The sequence below is a fragment of the Oryza brachyantha genome, chromosome 9 (assembly GCF_000231095.2).
Source record: "Oryza brachyantha chromosome 9, ObraRS2, whole genome shotgun sequence".
Taxonomy (NCBI): Eukaryota; Viridiplantae; Streptophyta; class Magnoliopsida; order Poales; family Poaceae; genus Oryza; species Oryza brachyantha.
This window is the reverse complement of record NC_023171.2, coordinates 13,959,327-13,978,200: the sequence shown is the minus strand read 5'-3', so window position 1 is coordinate 13,978,200 and position 18,874 is coordinate 13,959,327. Positions and strand designations below refer to the sequence as shown.

Below are 18,874 nucleotides of genomic sequence, written 5' to 3'. Positions count from 1 at the left end.
GGAGTGAGCTGATCTGCCGTCGAAGCTTTACCTGTGGACTGGAGCCGTACCCGCTGGAGCTAGTCTACCTTTTTCTTTCCGCTGCATTTCCGCTAGAATAAGTGTTATTTTCAGTTGTTTCTAAGAACGATGGTTATGTAATCAACATTGTCTTTTTTTACCCTGGCTGGTCCTGGATGGGGATTTTAATACACAATTAAGTTCAGAAATTCGTGTGAGGAATTTCTGGCCGTGACAGCTAAAAGTTCTTATAATATGAAAGAGTGAATACATCCTATTTTCACTTATCATGTTATTGTACCATTTTGACAAGGATAAAGGAAAACTCATTATACCAAAGGCATTACGGTTAATAAAATGTTATGACTAGCTAAGCTACGACTGATAAGGCAGAACAATAAATGAAGCAGTCAAAATAATTGATAAATAAATATTTGATATCTATGGTATTAACAATTTAAAATGCTAAATCTAGAAAACATACTAAGATGAAAATCCTTAAAAAAAACTCCAATATAAGTTTCATACTTTCATAAACTCAAACCGTGGCTGAAGCTAATAAATCCACAAGCATACAACGAGCTAGAGTGTGACTCGTCCGAACGAGAACATGAAAAAGAAACAAAAAAAAAAGAAAAAAAAATCAGTGCCGTATCGTCGGTAGGCATGCCCATTGGCCGGCCTATAAGTACCACCGTGCTGCCCTTCATCTCTTCCATTCCTCGCGTCCCAGTGGCGATTTCTTATCTGAATAATATCAGGCCATTCCAGTTCTTGAGTTTGTTCAGATAGCTCAGGAGATATATGGGTTCCAGCAGGATAGCGCTGCTGTGCCTTGTTGGCTTGCTGGTAGTAGCTGCCTCTCCAGTTGCCATTGCTGATGAAGACGACAAAATCTTCTACCAGATTACTTTCATGGTATGGATGTACATAAATTAATTATATATGCCCTATATGTAGCATGTAGATAATGGATTTAATTACATACTAGTTACTCTGTACTTACCTTATGTTTGAGATTTTTTTTCCTCCTCGTTTGTATTTTCTAGAGAGACCGACATTTGCAGGCAACATGCATGCGTGAAGCAGTTAATTAATTAATTAACCATTTTAAATTATAAACATGGAGTGAGGATATAACCGTTGAGATTTCCTTCTCTTAAAAAAAAACCGTCGAGATTTACCATCTCAGCTAGAGAATTCTCTAGCAGCAGAAGAGGAAATAACACCTGATCTACAGCTATACGCCTATACCAATTATAATCTGAAAGACTTGATCGAACAATACTCGAGGACGACGTGATGTGGACACTGCAAATAAACTAAAGATTTTTGAAACGCACGTTTTGCTTAACATTGGACCACCTGTTCGTTCGAGACACAAACTGATCCGTGCAAAAAGAAAAAACAAAAAAAAACTTGAGACTCGTTCTGACCAGACAACGTACTTCAGGCTAACCATGCACCCATCACCTCATGAAAGCGACCACCTAATAATTATTTGTCTGTATTTCAGGAACTCGATTAATGTTCCGGTAGCATCTTTTTGATTGACGATGATCATTATCAGTTGCTTGTTCTTCATAGTTAACATTTCTCAGCTTAGATCTGAAATTAACCGGACATTTGATGATGGATATGATGCAAATGCAGTGGCCGGGAGCGTACTGCTCGCAGAGCAACGCCGGGTGCTGCATGCCGAAGGGCGACGTCGTGCCGGCGTCCGACTTCTACGTCGCCGGCTTCACGGTCTACAACGCCAGGACCAACTCCCCCATGACGCGCTGCGACAACACTCCATTCAACATGAACCAAGTACTCTTTCTGATCTGTAGTACTTAATTTGTTAATTTCTTTGCAAGCTGTATATATATATATGCTTAATTAGCTAGCGCATGATCATATATATATATATATATATATATATATATATATATATATATATATATATATATATATATATATGCGTCGTAATAGAGTGTAGCTAGGCAAAGTAAGTAAATGCGATGGATATATGTTATGCACACTGCAGCTTGGGGACACGACGGAGCTGAAGAAGTACTGGAACAACATCAGGTGCCCGAGTAGCAACAGCGAGAGAAGCTGGAAGAAGGCGTGGGAGACGTCCGGCGTCTGCTCCAACCTCACCGAGAGTGCCTACTTCGACACTGCCCTCGCCATCCGCGACAAGATCAACCCCCTCGCCCGCCTCGCCAGCAATGGTACTCAGATAGTCCCTTCAAAAATGAAAAAAAAACGAGCTGATGTTGTAGGCTGGATCCGTCCCTGAGGGCAAATTTTGTTCAAAAACATACTTCGCCGAAGAACACTGTGTACGTCGATCGTGATGTGTGTGTTCCTGTTGTTTTAATTTAATTTAATTTACTGCATGCAGATATCAAGCCAGACTTTGGGCTGTACAGCGTGGAGAAGATCAAGGAGGCGCTGGAGGCGGGGACCGGGGCGCCGCCGCTGATCCAGTGCAGCCGAGGGCCGCAGCGCACGTACCAGCTGTACCAGATCTACGTGTGCGTGGCGCAGGACGGCGAGACGTTCGTGGAGTGCCCCGCGCCCAAGAAGCCCTACACCTGCTCCGACCGGATCCTCTTCCACACCTTCAAGGAGTGGATGCTCAAGAACAGCACCAACACCAACTCCGCCTACGCCGCGGAGGCCATCGACCAGCTGCTCCAAGCCGCCATGGAAATCTGAAATATAGCGAGCTCGCTCGCTCGCTCGAGCTACCCGCGTTTGTGCGTGCGTGTGGGTACGTGCGATCTGTGATGTTTTCGGAGAGAGAATATGTGCGGCCTTGTTGATGTGTGTCTCGTGAATAACTCCCCTGTAGTCTGGGATTACTTTACTTTGTCTTCGGGCATTTCATAATCTACCGTGCACGCCTTGGTGTACAATAAATTCTCCCCGAGGGAGTTAATTTGAAGCCTTAGTTGTGCTCGTACGTACTTACTACTCCTTCCAGCTTGATGAAACTTTGACCATTATTGACTCTTAAAATATTTAAGTTTAAAAAAGTAAGGTCAACATACATATATGATTAAAAAAAGATCTTTGAATAAATTAACATTTATTTATATTTTTTTCTATATTATAATACTCCCTATGGTCAAAAATGTTTGTACTTCTGGATAAGATTTCGTCAAAATTTTAAAATTCCGACCATCGATAATTTTTAAATGCTTAGTTTAAACATAACACAAATGATAAACATAGATTCTCCTCAAAAAGTAATATCATAAACTTATTATATTTTATAAATTTATTATAAAATTGTTTGTCATAATTTTAGAAGTTTGATCAAATATTTGTCCTCAACAACACATATTTTTTATCGAAGCAGCGAGGATTCTTAAACCGGATGAAGTAGCCCTTTAACTTGCACAAGTTTAGTTGTGTGATGCACACATGTGGCTACGTACAGGGAGAGGTCAATTTTATCAAAACTGTAACTATCGAGAAATTTATTTATCAACATACATATTTTCCTATTAGTTTTCATGAAAAAAAAACTAATTATCAAAATACACAATTTTCCATTAGTTTTGAGGAATATAACAGTTTTATATATGTAAAACCAAAAACCCTTGTCGAACAGCGCGACGAGTGGCGACAAGGGGTGTTGCATGCAAGTTATTTATTTGAGAAAGTATACTTATAAAACACGAGAAAAGAATATTTTAAAAAATAATAGTGAGAACACTATAAATAGTCGGCGACTGACATATAAAAACCACTGTCTTACATATACTTCACGCTCTGGTGTATGCTTGCCTCCCACCCCCTACCTCGCGCTCTGCCCCCGCCCCTCCACTCTGTCTCGCTGTTGGAGCCAACGATCGAATGTTACCGAATATTAATGATACCAATTAGTACCATTTAGTATCTATTGTTATTACTTAGATGATGCCAACGCATGCAGCATGATATATTTTGTTGTCGTGTTATCCCAACCGTGACGTCGGTGTGGGTTTGCATTGGCGAGGTATCACACGAAGACAGTGAGAGAGCTCGCCAGTGAGGCTAAGCAAGTGGAGAGTGGAGACCTGCGACGGCAAAAAAAAAAAGAAAAGAAAAAAAAACGCACGCACGGTAGGCGTCCCGTGCTGTAGTACATCCATCTCTGTTAATTTGCTCTGCAGGTAGTAGTTCCTCGATCGTTGCCGAACACAGCACATGGGCGGACGCAGCACACGAACGACGGGCAACGAGCAGCAGTCGTGCGCGCTACGCCCGCGCCCGCGGTGTTCGACGACAAAAATCTCCCGGTGCGACGCCGACGCGGCCGGGCGAGGACGCGACGACGTAACGCCACCAAAATCAATCAAGTCCGGCCGGGCGGCCCCGCCGGGACGACGACGCGAACCGCGCGCGTTCGCTCTCTCTGCGCCTGCGAAGATTGATACTTGCTGCTACTACTATTCAATGATATGATGATACGCGGACGCGCGCTGTCTCACTCTTGTCGCCAGCGAGCGGGCTAGGACAGATTCGATATCCGCGAGATCGACATGCATCACCGTCGCGATGGCTACTTGCCTCCTCTCTCTCGATCTCTCTACTGGTGTGTACTCCATCCTCCCACGATAAATACTTTTTTTCACGGTTTATATTCAACGATTGATCATCTGTTTTTTTATTTATAATAAAACTTTAATAGCAATTTATGCATGAGTATATTTTGATTTTCAAATAAATTGAATCTTTAAACATCCGACACGAAAATTCACAAATACAGTTATATTGGGACGGAGTTAGGATGTGCCTACTCTACCTACTTTGGTTAAATGGACCCTTTTTCCGTATTCTTCCGTCCAAAAAAAATATTTCCATCATCATGCATGTATATATAAACTATCAAGACTAAAATATTCTTTGTATTCTAAAACCTGATTTATTCTAGTTCGCTATTTTTAAAACTATATTAATTTATCACCTGCTTACGAAACATAAATATATAATTGCTATGGTTAAGTCACACATGTCACTCTATATGCTATCATGATTCACGAACACGACAACTCGACTCATGCCTTCTTATCGTTTTCTCCGGCTAGATCTGAGTGAACTATTGCTCATATGCACCATACACGGTTTTTATGAACCTCGTTCTTCCGCGTCAAAATTTAAATTTTAATCTTACATTTAAAACTGATTTTAAGGTTTTTTAACCAAAATTTATTTTTTATATTTACTTTTAGATAGCTAAGAATACAGATATAATAGTTTTACTAACAAACTATTATTCGTCTGCAAATATATCGGAGCCAAATAATCACCCCATGTATAATATTTTTTAGTCATAGTGTGTATATATATATATAAAACACGTGACAGAACTAGATAAACTATAAATTCAGACACCAGCAGCCTATAATCAATTAAAATAGAGTGAAGGCAAGCAGGCGAGTGACCCATCCTTCCCATTTTAGCTCCTCTCAATCGAGTCTATCAGTTAATGAGTCGTATTGCAAATTTGCAAGAGTAATAAATTAAAAATCGATATTAAATATGAAAACCGAGCCTATCTTGTGTTTAATGAAAACCGATATTATCTTTGTTTACTTAATAATCAATATCCTAGTGGGCATGGATATTCCACGTAGTGTATGTTAAACTAACAATTTGGCGAGAGTGGCCTCGTTGGAGGGTATGCACGTGAAACACCTCAAAAAGAACAAAATTTTACGATCCGATGTTGTTCCTTAAAAAATGAACGAAATTGTACGGTACATATTGACGAAAACATACTGTATACGATATTGTCCATTAAAAAAACTTTAACATAAAAAAATTAATAGCATTATTACTCTTCTTCTGAACCGATTTATGCAAGGTGCTCTATCGGAATCATTATTATTCCTGTGAAAGAGACACAATTAAGGCAGCTGGGACTTAGCCATTGACTGGTAGCGGCGTTTTGCTTTCCACATTTTATTGAGATAAAAACGACGCGGCTGAAATAGACACGTGCACATATTTCTCCTCGGATTGATGAATAGGTGGACCTGGTCCAAGCTAACTCTCGTACACGAGTAACGAGTGATAACAAATTTCAGAAAGTAAAACTATTGATTATTATTGTCAAAACTATATACATGTTTAACTAGGCATATTAGATACCAATACATCTAATAAAATACTCTCTCCGTTCCTAAATATTTGACGTTATTGACTTTTCTATACAAGTTTGACTATTCGTCCATTTCGTGTGAAAAGAGACACAATTAAGATGAATGATAGCGGTGTTTTTCTTTCCACATTTTATGGAGACAAAAACAACACGGCTGAAATAGACACGTGTATATATTTCTCCTCAGATTGAATAGGTGGACACGTGCATATATTTCTCCTCGGATTGAATAGGCGGACCTGGTCCAAGCTAACTCTCGTACACGAGTAGTGATAACATATTCCGGAAAGTAAAACTATTGTCTGTTGATTATTATTGTCAAAACTATACATTTTTTGCTAGATATATTAGACACCACTACATGTAATAAAACTGCAATATCTTTACTGGCATTACTACAAGTTGGACACACATCTTAGTCTCTTGGATCTACCTATATGTGTCAACTGGAGTTTCAAATTTCTAATACAATTTAATGAAATGTTAGGCTAAAAGTGTTGCAAACTGATACTACCTCCGATTTAAAATGATTATCACTTTTTACTATTTATTTGGTAACTTAGATCATTTGTCTTTTCTTAAAAAAAATGATATGTATGTCAAAAATATGTTATGTTACTAACGTGAAACGTGAGAATTATATAATAATAGAACTTTCAATAATAATTATTTATTTATTTAAAATTTATTAATAGTCAAAATTAAAATAGTGATGGTCAACAATAACCAGTAAATAAAAATATAGGTAATAATTTTACGAAATTTACTCACTAAAATTACTCTTTTAGTGGACATTATAATTAGTTTTAGGTGTGCAAGTATCTCTCTCTCATTCTCTCTGTTAGCTGTCTATGCATTGATGGATTGATTGACGATGGCATTAATTTGATCAATCATCGTGGATGCTTGTTGGAACATTTTCTTTGAATGAACTGGCACGTGGTTGTGTCAATTTCCTTGAATATAGGAGAAAAATACAGCCCCCATAGACGCAAAGTGAGCTATACAAGCTATATGCTATACAGGATTAGTTGCTCCTAACATTGACATAGGGGCAGGCCATATAGCGCAGCACTTGTCCGGCCATCCTCTAGCTGCTAAGTGGCCAACAATCCAAATTATGTTCTACACTACCAACCATACAATTTTTTTTTTTTTTGCATTTTCTTGGCGCCTAAGGTTTCAATATCAAATTCATATAGTTTGTGCCCGTTGAACCTAGTAATTGAGCCTTGTAGGCAAATGAGTTGTGTATTCCCCATGGATAGTGAGCTTCCATGTGATCGTTTCCTATTTAATTAGTTAGGTGTGTACTAATTAATTGTGTTGCATTTCATAAAAAGCTACCAGCTATTTGAGGAGGTCTCACATGATTGTGCGTAGGTCTAGGTCAGCCCTTTACCGTATACGGGCTCAGGCCCATGGTCCATTAGGTATACGGGTCCCATAGACATCTACGGTCTATTAAACAGAGATGTTAGACTAATCAGGCTCCGATACCAACTGTAGGATCATAAAGGGTCTTTCCTATCCTAAAAGCTAGCCATTTAGATGAGAGGCTTCTACACTTATATCTTAGGTATTTTGTCCTTCCATAACTAACGTGAGACTATTTAACACCTTGCACCCAAGCCAAGTTCTAAAAACTTGTCATAGATCTATCCCCAATTGTGATATATGTAACTATCGCAAATGGAAGCCTAACACCTTGGTCAAATGGCATTTCCATGCTTACCCATGGCTTATTCGGGGATTTCTACTCATTCCACGACCAATACACCCTCAGTGCTCTTGCAAACTTAATTCTGCAGGTTGAGTAAGCCCACTGCTCCTAGTTGGCATCCATGCTCTCGTCCAGTTTAGATGCATACTTGTAACTAGATTGTTTATGTCGGCACCCTTTTCGCCTGGACTCATTTCTTATTTATTAATTTATAAGAAATTTCTTCTTAGTATATTTTGTTTTAAGACTTGAAAAAAAAGAAGACGAGGATAAGCTACTACAGTATTTTCGCAAAAATGTTAACATGAAAAGCATGTACCTTGCAACCGGCCTGGGGTACCTCTTCAAGTGCCAAAAACAAAATCTCCATAAATTAACACTTAAAATCTGTGATGCATATTCCCTTGTAAACCACAAAGATGCTAGAGAAAATAAAAGGCCCATTCCTTTGCCACTTGCCCAGCCTGAGCCTATAAATACTCTCTCAGTCTCACTGTTGGCTGGGCAGCTAACCAGCAAGAAAGACATTTCTCTTGTTGTAGGATAGAGCATAGAGAGTAACATGGAGAGGACATTTTCTCTGTGTTTAATTCTTTGCTTATTTGTGGCTTCAGGACCTGCCAAGACCGCCAATGCTGACTCGGCCTTTGATTTTTACTATCTTATCCTCATGGTATGAACTGTGAATCATCAAATATTTATCTTCTTGAAAGGATACGCATTAAGTTTAGTTAAATTATGACTATATATGTTTGCTCAAGCTCTGTTCATGATGCATCTTCTTTGCACTTTCTTATTTGAATTAATGTTTTTTCTCTTTTTTAGAAGAAAACAATCTCCTGTTAATGATTATTAGTATTATATATTCCCTTACTCAAGGATACAAGACCATATTGAACATTGATCTAGTTATATGCACGTTATACAGGATGCACTACTGGCATTTAACCTTATATATTCATTTGGGACTAAACTTTTGTAAAATTATGAAGGTTTCTTCAGAACAAGTATATCGATTTTTTTTTTGAAATAGAAATATTAAAATGCATGAACACATAAATGGACTAATTAGTGGTGCAAGATTTTGTTATAGTCCTATTTTCTTGCTATTGCTAAAACGGAGACCAGAGAATGAAAGCTTAACAAAAAGGAAGGATATCCACATGTTTGAACTCTGTACTGTACAATAAGCAGAGGAGCTGCAATACAATACAGACAGAATGCTCTCTGATATATGATAGGACAATTTTATCATTCTTAATAAATTACTTTCTATTTGAAGATACTAAATTTGGAGTTTCTTTTGATATCATCAAAATCAAGTTATCTAGATGTATCATATTTTCTATTGTAAAAACTTTGTACCTTTAGATGCTGAGTAGTGAAGATATCAAAATTTTACACTGAAAATTTCATACCTCCAGGCAGATTCTAAAGGATGGTAAAGTTTCTTCTAAATTTCATGCTAGAAAAATGGAATAGCATCCGTTACTCTCTCAATGATGGTATATTTGCACTATATAACAGAGTCTGGTGATTTTTTTAAATGTTAATGTGAAACGTACTAATCTCAGTGTCGTGTAAACTCTCTTGAAAAAGTAAATAAAACCAATAAGGAAGTTCAACTGCAAGATAGGAGGATATATCAGGCAGATAACTAGATAGTACATACTTGTCACAAGATTTAGGACTCTCAACCCAAAACATATGGCAAAATACATATCGAAAATAAGAGTATACCGGGAGATATCACATTCTCTATTGTAAAATTTAGTATATTGGGACACCAAAATTATGAGCGTAGATTTTGACATATAAAGATATACTTTTAAAGAACGATACAATTGCCCTGAAAATAAATGTCCTTTTAACTGAACTATCTTCTTGTCGTTTCCGTCGTGAGTAAAACCGTTTTGTGTGTATGTGCGTGCAGTGGCCTGGAGCATACTGCTCAGACAGTGAGTATGGTTGCTGCGTGCCCAAGTACGGGTACCCATCAGAAGATTTCTTTGTCCAGAGCTTCATGACCTTCGACTCTTCGGAGAACAAAGCCGTCGTCAGGTGCAACTCCGACAAGCCTTTCGACATTAACAAGGTCAGCATATTAGCTAGCTTCATCTCTTACAACCAGTTCGTCAAAATCAAATTAATTACATGTGTTCAAAATGTACATGATGCATGCTCATGAAAATAGTATAACAACATTAACATTGCAGCTTGACTCAATCGAGAACAACATAAACCACTACTGGAGCAACATCAAGTGCCCCCGCACCGATGGCACGAACACATGGAAGAGCGCGTGGAACAGCTATGGCGTCTGCTCAGGTCTCAAGGAGCTGGACTACTTCAAGGCCGCTCTTCAGCTCAGGAAGAACGCAGATATCCTCTCTGCACTCTCTGAACAAGGTACATACATGTACCTACTACATCTACAAACCACAGCGTCACAAATATCAACAACAACAACTGAATCAATCAATCTAACATATGTGCAAATGCCAGAAAGTTAATTAGCTACATGACCATCTTTGGCCTATTTCAAAAATAACCAAAATGACGTATTTACAAACGAAAAATAATTTATAAATAAATCGTTTGTATACGTGTTCTTAGCGATCAAAAAGCTAAGGCTAGAAAATAAACAACAATGAGAAAATCTCTAAAATCAGTTCTAAATTTAAGGTTGAAAAATTTAAAAATTGTACCTTATAAACATGAATACGAGCGAAAACAACAAGGGTATTAATGTTTGGGCTGGTCGATGAACAATTGAACAGGGATCAAGCCGGACTACCAGCTGTACAGTACGGAGTTCATCAAGTGGGCGGTGAGCCAGAAGCTGGGCGTGACGCCGGGCGTGCAGTGCAGAGACGGACCGTTCGGGAAGCAGCAGCTGTATCAGATCTACCTGTGCGTCGACAAGGACGCCAACGGCTTCGTGGAGTGCCCCGTGCTGCCCAGCCTGCACTGCCCCGCCCAGGTGCTCTTCCACCCCTTCCACACCTGGATGCTCAACGCCACCTCGTCAGCTGCCAGCAGCAACATCGTCATGCCCACTGAAACACTCCTGGCTTAATTAAGATGGATACTCCCAGTGCATGTATGTATATGCATATGGTCTATCTATTTCTGCGAATAATTGAGCAACTTTGTATATTGTTGCCCACTGGAAAATAAGTGCACTAGTGCTGTAATTTGAAATGTTGTATCACATTCACATCTGCTACATGTGCAAGTCTTGTGCACACTTGTGAGGTGAATAAATTATGGATATGTGTGTAGTGGCTTTGTATTGTAAACTTTCTTGGCCCTTTGGGTTCATTAGCTGTATTAGAAATTTGATGGGGACATCTATTGGTCGATCGATTGAAAAAAAAACTTAATCCATCAATCGAATTTGGTAGAGGTTAAATTCAACTCGAAGAAAATCAAACAAAGTAGCACGCGGACAAGTACAAATCTTAAAGCAAATCTAATGAACAAAAATAATTAATTAATAGATTGAAAGTTTTTAAGCGATTGACAAATAGCAAACCTAAAATTTGTTTTGTCTCCTAAACACACACAGAGGACGTGGCATGGGCATTGCTGTCAAGCTAGTTGACATCTAAGATTTTTTGTGCCATGTGAGAAATGTCAACATCGATCCGTCACATTAGGACATGAACACTAATTAACGTGACATCAACGTCTGCAAGAGAATGGCATATATATAATTTTTATGAGTTGGATGCAAGAGGGAAGAGAGCGAAAGATGTCGAATATTGATCAACTGATCTAATGGACAACTTAATACGATATATACCGTTGTATATACTATACAGAATTTTGCATGTGTAAAATTGACAAATAACGGGTGTAAATGTGTTTACTGAATGCCAAAGCATTGCTGACTTGGTGGGGTCAAATTTTTATTTCTTCCTGGCACGTTTTCTTGGGCAAGCTTATAGTAAAGGGATTTTTTTATCATCTTTAAAAAGCATCTTTAAGGTACCAAAAATTTTAGTCTTTTACACTAAAAAATATATTACCTCAAGATACTTTTTCAAGGATAATAAAAAAACTCGATACTTACATTATGTTGAAAGAAATTTTAATATTTATACTTAAGTATGTAATATATGAAATCTATTCGTGTATTTAGAATTTTTAAGTGTACTGATTACGAGCGTTTGGTATCTTGTCGACTGGCCAGTCGCTCCTATGCGAGCAGAGAGGCGCAGAGAAGAGAACGACGATAATGCAGAATCCGTCGTGATTTGCCTCTTCTCTCTCTCTCTCTTTCGCGACGTGTCCATGTACACCCGAACGGTTCACCATATGCACCACCTTAATGCGGGTCAATCCAGTTTATATATAGAGAAAAAAAATAAAGTTTTTGATTCCTAATTATTAATTTATATGAAAATAATTTAGTCGGTAGAAATAAATAAAGAATAAGAAAACCAAAGAAAAAATTTCTTTTCTAAAAGTTGTAAGGAGCAAATATAGGGAAAAAAATTATCTACTCAAATCTCCTGAAAAAATTCATACGAGTTCATGTGTGTATGTATAACTCTATTTTTTTCCTATTTATATGCGTTGAAATTACTCCAAACCACCAGGCTTATCGGGGAATATCCGTCATAGTACATGCGATCGAACGACGATTGGACAGGATAGTATTCCGGTAGGCTACCCGCTTAAATGCGTGTACGATCGTCTGTGCATTGCATGAATTCATTCGTGCACATCATGATCAAAACAGCTCGCCATCTACTTTGATGCATGAGGCTAAATTAAACCAACATTGAAATATTTAAAAACAAAAAAAAAACATGAAATATTTAATCGAAAGGTCCAGGGTATTATGTGCTTGTTACCAAGGGTCCTGCATATGGTCCAAACCGTCGTGGTCAGCTTTGATGAGTAAATCCAACGCACATACATTGAAGATCCACGCACAAGCAACATGATAACATTTTTTATGTGGAGTTGCTGGACGGTTGAACGTCGTCGCGTCGCTTCCTTTAAAAATCAAGCTACTACAACGAAATGATAGCAACGAGCAAAATATTGTGCCATTTTTTCTTAACGAGGTTTTGCTTTCTGAAAAGGACTGAACGTGTCTTCTTTATTGACAAAAACTGGCAACGTAAAACATACTGAAATAATTGAAATGAGTAGATATGATTAAACTAAACATCTAGATCAGTCCAGATGTCAATATTTATAGCCTCGTTTTTTTTTACTTCTGCTTATGCTTATAAGCCAAAATTTGAATTTTCAACCTTAAATTTGAAATTTTTTCATCATATTTTATTTTTTTAGTCTTTACTATTAGAACGTTAAAAATACGTATATAAAAGTTTTATTTATAAATTATTTATCATTTGCAAATATGATATTTCGATTTCTCCCTCAGGAAACCAAACAACCACCACCTTGGTGAAGCTTCTCTATGGTTCAAAACCCTGCTTCCTTGTGTTCTTCGTGGATGGAACCGATTTATAACAATTATTTAAGGGCAGGAATAAATAAATTAAATATTAAAAATTAATAAATTGATTCAAACAAGTCCCCTAAGAAATACCGTTTGAAGCTCTTATAATGATCGTATCATTTAGAAGCTTAGATAGTATATCCACATTAACCCATTATTTGTAATCTGCCGAGAACGCACCGGAATAATGTAAAAGGATATCCATGCACGAAAGGAAATTCTATCGAAAAAGTGCAGTTTCAGCTAAAAAGCACCACTACCACTTCAAGAGAAAAAAACAGCGAAAACAATTGGTTAAGGAAAACCGCAACCGCAACCGTTTGGGCCCAAACAGCCTTATATATCTCCAGTCGTAAAGAACAGAAAAAAAAAATGAATCATTCAGACCAGTTATTTCTGAAAGACACCCGTGGTAAATTTGGTGAGCAGTAGCCACAACTTTTTGAGAGTCCTTTCAATAGCTTCGCCTTCTGTAAATATTTTGAGATAGCATACAAGACAACAACCTACACGTGCAATTTTTCATAGATTGGGCTGAGTGAGTAGGCCTACCGAGTTATTCTGCAGTAATCTAGTTCCCATAAATAACAGCACGTAACTATTTTATCAAAAAAACTGAAATTTACAAAGTATTGCTATAGACCACCGAAATACCAAACAAAGCATTACAAACGACAATTCTTCTACCATGCTAACCATCGTGAGGAATCGAGATTATGTGTGTTCATCACAGGCACAATTCGCAAACATGGGTAATCAGTGTCAGCAAGTGGGATTCGATTGATAATGAACCAAGTACAATGTACAACCTTACCTGTGGCACATGGAGACAGGTGAAAACAGCATGTGGTGGAAAATTGTTGTGCTACCCAAAAAGTACAGCACAAAATGAGGTACCAAATATTTCTTCGAGCCATTCTCCTTGGACCAAAGTATCGAATGGCCTATATCTCTTCGGCCCATTTCTCCTTTGGTATCTCACCAGAGTCGGTGATTACAACCTTCTTCCTTGGCTTGCCATTGTAAGTGCCAGCGCCCCCCTCAATGGCGTAAACGTAATCCATTCCCTGAATTACCCTGCCAAACACAACATGCTCCCGATCCAACCTGCAGTCCTTATAATTTCAGGAGTTGTATCATCTTGATTGATCAATTATAATTTCTAGTGTAACAGAATTTACCAGCTTGTCTTGATTGTGGTAATGTAAAACTGAGATCCATTAGAATCAGGTCCAGAGTTTGCCATAGCAATAACCCCTGCATAATGACAGCAGACCAAGAGTGATAATCAGAAACAAGGCAGAAAATACCCGGAGAATACCTAAAAATCTAGGTGCCATGTATGAGAGAAAAGTGTGCAATTTGATCGATCATATATAACTCATAAATAAAGGTAAAGTGGAAAGTACGGATCATTTTGACCTGGGTGTGTGTGTTTTACAATGAAGTTCTCATCTGGGAAGGTGCCCCCATATATAGACTCGCTTCCTTTTCCATCACCTCTAACTATATCCCCACCCTGAATCATAAAACCTGGGATGATACGATGAAATGTTGTTCCTTTATAGTGAAGAGATTTACCATTGGACCCAATGCCCTTTTCACCTGCAACAGTGAACAAAATGAAACATGGATAATATGTGAACTGAACGACGAATTTCAACTGTAACAGGAATAGATCACCAATGAAGAAGAAATACCTGTACAAAGAGCCCTAAAATTTTCTGCATAATGTAGGAATAGAAAAATCAATATGTCATTCTTGCTGAATTTATGTTAACAAAAGAGTGACACAAATGATAAATCAAAGCATCTTGTAGGGAAGATCTAATATCCAGACGAACATAACAGAAGGATTCCAAAATCAATATTGTCTCCAAAGGATTATAATCTCAAATTTAAATATAAACATGATGATAAACAGAATGGAAGTAAGGATACCAACTGTTTTTGGTACATCATCTCCATAAAGGCCAATGACAATTCTACCTGTAATGAGGGGAACACACAAGAATTAGTTCAACCATGCTTATGCTGAGTGACACATGTAATAATAATGCAAGTAACTATTCTTTTATTCGAACACCCAAAATATGTTGTCATGACGATATACCTATATGTTGCCCATCAATTTCCACATCCAAGTAAACCCTGTTAGTAACCACAGGTAACTGAACCTCCGCAAGACTCTGTACAAGATGATAAAGAAGAATAAATATGATATAATATGAATCATTGTCTCGCTAGGCACTAGCAAGGCAAGTGAGGCCACATATGTCCCAGATCTTTCATAAAAAAGCATCCCACATACATATATTTTTCAGAATCTACATCCATGCTCTAAATGCGTGAAAGCACGTGATGCCCATAGTCACCAGCCTCAACTGATTGTACAATAAGGCTACTGCTTTCAGTAAAACAGAACATCGGCGTATGGTCAGATGCTAGCAACTCACATACATTCCTGGCTCATCATTTCCCCTCAACGACTGATCATTGATGGGTCCTGGCTAGCAATATCGTCTAGTTAACGCAGCCTCTCTAGCATACAATACGAGCACACAAATTTCATGCATTACGTTGCAAAATGCTACTGCGAGCAACTACCAACCCAACTGGATGTAGAACAAATCCGGAGCGGAACACGAAAGATCCAGTCTAATTCCGCCCTGCTGCCACTCCCTACGAAGCCAAGGATGGCCGCGCGCAGCGGCTAAAACTGTGCACTGATCAACCCAATCAAACAAACCCTTTTTGAACGTAGCAAGGGATGACGTATACCTCGCGGCGGGAGTAGGCGGAGAAGGCGACGTAGAGGGCGGCGGAGGCGAGGAAGGCAACGGCCACCTTCCGCAGCATCGCGAACCGGGAGGTTAGCAGGAACTTCTTCTACCGCATCAATTTGCGGCGACCGCGGCGGGGAATCCGCAGCACGCGAGAGCAGCCGCCGCCGATTTGGGGGCGATTCGCCGGCGGAGAGGAGATCGGCGACGAAGCGGACGCCCTCCGCTCCGCTCCCGTGGAAATGGGCTTCGGCTTCGAGCGAAGCAGACCACTCGCCCACACGAACAAATTGGGCCGGATATTGTCAGGCCCGTATATCAAGCAGGTGAAGAGAGGTATCTGGGCCGAAGCCCACGAGAATTTATTCCTACCTTGCAGCCCATCATATGGGCCGAGGATAACTACAAGGTTAAAATGAGGCCCAAAAACTCTTTTACTTGGTATACGTTTTAGCTTTTAGATATGAAGTTTAATCTTTTGTCGTATTCAAATTTGGTGGGATTTTTTATTTCTAAAAGTATTTTAAATATAACATGTATATAAATATATACATTATTTTTTTAATAAGATGAATAATCAAACATCGAGTATAAATATCAAAATGTCATACGAGAAGTAAGTTATAACACGGAAGTAGTAACATACCAACGTCACATTGATCATTTCGTCTCTTCATTTTTATATCATAGCAATGCAAATATAAACTAACAGAGTTAAGCACTTTGATTATGAGATGGCATTCGCATTCCATCTGCCATTATTCAGGACTTCCATTCTCATGTTCTCTTAACAAACTCAAACTTGGCTACCTGCTGAGTTCATACACGTACGTGCTTCCAACCAAATTACGCAATTTGATTGAAACCGCACATATTACTCAAAACCCCGGCAAAATGCTCGTGATACTACTAATTAATGTATCATTCAAACACAGTGTCCTGGAGTAAAAGCGACCTGACGAAGACGGATCATAATTGATAACCATTAATTAACCAGGGACACGAACACCACACAACAGCATGTTTATGCATAGAACACAGTGGCCTGAAACCAGCTTCAAGCGCACAGCTGTTTAGCTGGTCTCTTTGTGTGATGCCTGTTTGATTTAGATTACCAAGTGAATTATTGCTATCGATTATCTACTTAATGATAGCGACGATTTAAATATTTCGATAAATAAACTTAACAAATAACTTAAAACTGGTCTAACGTTAGTTCTAAGCAATGTAGTCGAATATTTTTATTTTAGAAAACGAATTCTAAAACGTGGATCAAGTAATCTATTTTTTGAATAGGTTTTTTAATAGGGCAAGTAATCTATTTCAATAATATGAAAAGAACAGTGCCAAAAATCGTCATGATCAGTTGATCACTGTAGGTATTATATATTCCTTTGAAATTTTCATCGAGTTGATAAGCTGGAGTGCAGCACTGTGCAAGTACATGGTGAGCTTCGTCTGAAACAATCACCAGTCAATTAAGCTTCGAGTTCAGAGGATAAGAACGACGCATAGGCATGACAAGAATAATTAATTGTTTCTTCATCCTGGGCCACTTGTACCCTGCACCTTTTCTTCACCATGGCGATTTGATCTGCCTGCTTACCACATCAATGTCAAAATCCTGCAAATTAGTCCAAAACGCTATCACGATTTGATTTGATTTTGTTTTGTTTAGAGAGAGAGAGAGAGAGAGAGAGAGTTGCCGTTTGAGAGCTAAGTGCTGACCTGAAACTGAAAGTAAGGGGCTAGCTGTGGAGTACTTCCTCTGTCGCAAAACGATGTCATTTTTACAATACCTCGCACGAATCAATGTGAACTCACAAAGGCTGTAATACCCTTTACTTTTTTAAATCTCAATATATTTGTTCACTGCTTTTTAAAATCCAACACGTTAAATGTTTCTTTCAGGAGGGCTTTGGCGGGGGAGACTTTGGTTGCTTGGTTTAACCTAGTGGCTGAAGTGGTACTTGTTAGGCTCTCAAACCAATTTGACAAGTTTATTTGGAAAGCTAACAAAATTGGAGTACTTTTTGTTAGCTCCATGTATAAAATGATTATGTAGGAGGATGAGGGCCAATGAAGAATTTAATTTGAAAACTTAGAATTCCTTTCAAAAAAAAAAACAAATGAAGGGAGTGATTCTAACGAAGGACAATCTAGCAAAAAGAAATTAAAATGACAGCACCGAGTGTTGTTTTCGTAACCATAACAAGACAATACATCTCTCTTTTTTATTGTCATATCACTCATGTGCCTAGATTTGTTTGGAGTACCCTTATTTATAAGTTTTGCTAATATGTTTGGTATTTGGCTAAAGGTTTACAGTCTAGGCTATTGTAACAACTCTTTATATGAATTGGGTCATTGTTTTAGGCAATGTGGATTTGGAGAAATAATGTGATCCTCAATAGCTCCAATTTTAACTCTTACTTGCAAATTATTTTCAAGGGACATATTGGGTCCGACAATGGTCCATGTTACCTAAAGAAGAGATCGTGATGTGATGAAGGAAGGATGCCAATTGCTAGAGGCAACTATCATGCACTTCTTTGGTAGAGATGGGTGGAACATGAGAAAGCGGTTAACTGAGTAATGTGTATCTTGGTTTGTTTGAAGGGTCTTTTCGTCTTGAATGGTGTTGGAGTCTTTGCACTCTTTTAGTTTGATGCAAGGTGCTGGAGTCTATGTGCTCCTTTTGTTTGTAAACTTGTGTGTAAGGACTAAGCTAGTAT

At 38.4% G+C, this 18,874-nt stretch overlaps 3 protein-coding genes across 3 annotated transcripts; 2 read left to right on the top strand and 1 right to left on the bottom strand.

Annotated features, from left to right (window-relative positions):
• Nucleotides 1–732: 732 nt before the first annotated feature.
• LOC102702129 (ribonuclease 1-like) lies at nt 733–2,978 on the top strand. The gene is made up of 4 exons (XM_006660836.3): nt 733–918; nt 1,654–1,815; nt 2,033–2,222; nt 2,396–2,978. The coding sequence occupies exons 1-4, from the start codon at nt 805–807 to the stop codon at nt 2,710–2,712; spliced, it is 783 nt and encodes a 260-aa protein (XP_006660899.1). The 5' UTR covers nt 733–804; the 3' UTR covers nt 2,713–2,978.
• A 5,403-nt stretch (nt 2,979–8,381) lies between these two features.
• LOC102701854 (ribonuclease 1-like) lies at nt 8,382–11,155 on the top strand. The gene is made up of 4 exons (XM_006660835.3): nt 8,382–8,544; nt 9,805–9,966; nt 10,088–10,280; nt 10,652–11,155. Exons 1-4 carry the CDS (start codon nt 8,434–8,436, stop codon nt 10,948–10,950), a joined length of 765 nt encoding a protein of 254 aa, XP_006660898.1. The 5' UTR covers nt 8,382–8,433; the 3' UTR covers nt 10,951–11,155.
• A 2,963-nt stretch (nt 11,156–14,118) lies between these two features.
• LOC102701576 (peptidyl-prolyl cis-trans isomerase CYP21-1) lies at nt 14,119–16,397 on the bottom strand. Its single transcript, XM_006660834.3, has 7 exons — nt 16,138–16,397; nt 15,470–15,545; nt 15,298–15,345; nt 15,057–15,080; nt 14,779–14,961; nt 14,538–14,613; nt 14,119–14,463 (listed from the first exon to the last, which is right to left on the bottom strand). The coding sequence occupies exons 1-7, from the start codon at nt 16,213–16,215 to the stop codon at nt 14,301–14,303; spliced, it is 648 nt and encodes a 215-aa protein (XP_006660897.1). The 5' UTR covers nt 16,216–16,397; the 3' UTR covers nt 14,119–14,300.
• Between the last annotated feature and the right edge of the window lie 2,477 nt (nt 16,398–18,874).

What these genes read in the sequence shown, in the direction of transcription:
- LOC102701854 (XM_006660835.3), top strand. Translation starts at nt 8,434, where the DNA reads ATGGAGAGGACATTTTCTCTGTGTTTAATTCTTTGCTTATTTGTGGCT. An exon ending in TTTACTATCTTATCCTCATG is followed by an intron (nt 8,545 to 9,804) that starts GTATGAACTGTG and finishes ATGTGCGTGCAG; the next exon opens with TGGCCTGGAGCATACTGCTC. An exon ending in CTCTGCACTCTCTGAACAAG is followed by an intron (nt 10,281 to 10,651) that starts GTACATACATGT and finishes ACAATTGAACAG; the next exon opens with GGATCAAGCCGGACTACCAG.
- LOC102702129 (XM_006660836.3), top strand. Translation starts at nt 805, where the DNA reads ATGGGTTCCAGCAGGATAGCGCTGCTGTGCCTTGTTGGCTTGCTGGTA. An exon ending in CTCCATTCAACATGAACCAA is followed by an intron (nt 1,816 to 2,032) that starts GTACTCTTTCTG and finishes TGCACACTGCAG; the next exon opens with CTTGGGGACACGACGGAGCT. An exon ending in CGCCCGCCTCGCCAGCAATG is followed by an intron (nt 2,223 to 2,395) that starts GTACTCAGATAG and finishes TACTGCATGCAG; the next exon opens with ATATCAAGCCAGACTTTGGG.
- LOC102701576 (XM_006660834.3), bottom strand. Translation starts at nt 16,215, where the DNA reads ATGCTGCGGAAGGTGGCCGTTGCCTTCCTCGCCTCCGCCGCCCTCTAC. An exon ending in CCGCCTACTCCCGCCGCGAG is followed by an intron (nt 15,546 to 16,137) that starts GTATACGTCATC and finishes CATCTTGTACAG; the next exon opens with AGTCTTGCGGAGGTTCAGTT. An exon ending in TGATGTACCAAAAACAGTTG is followed by an intron (nt 15,081 to 15,297) that starts GTATCCTTACTT and finishes TACATTATGCAG; the next exon opens with AAAATTTTAGGGCTCTTTGT.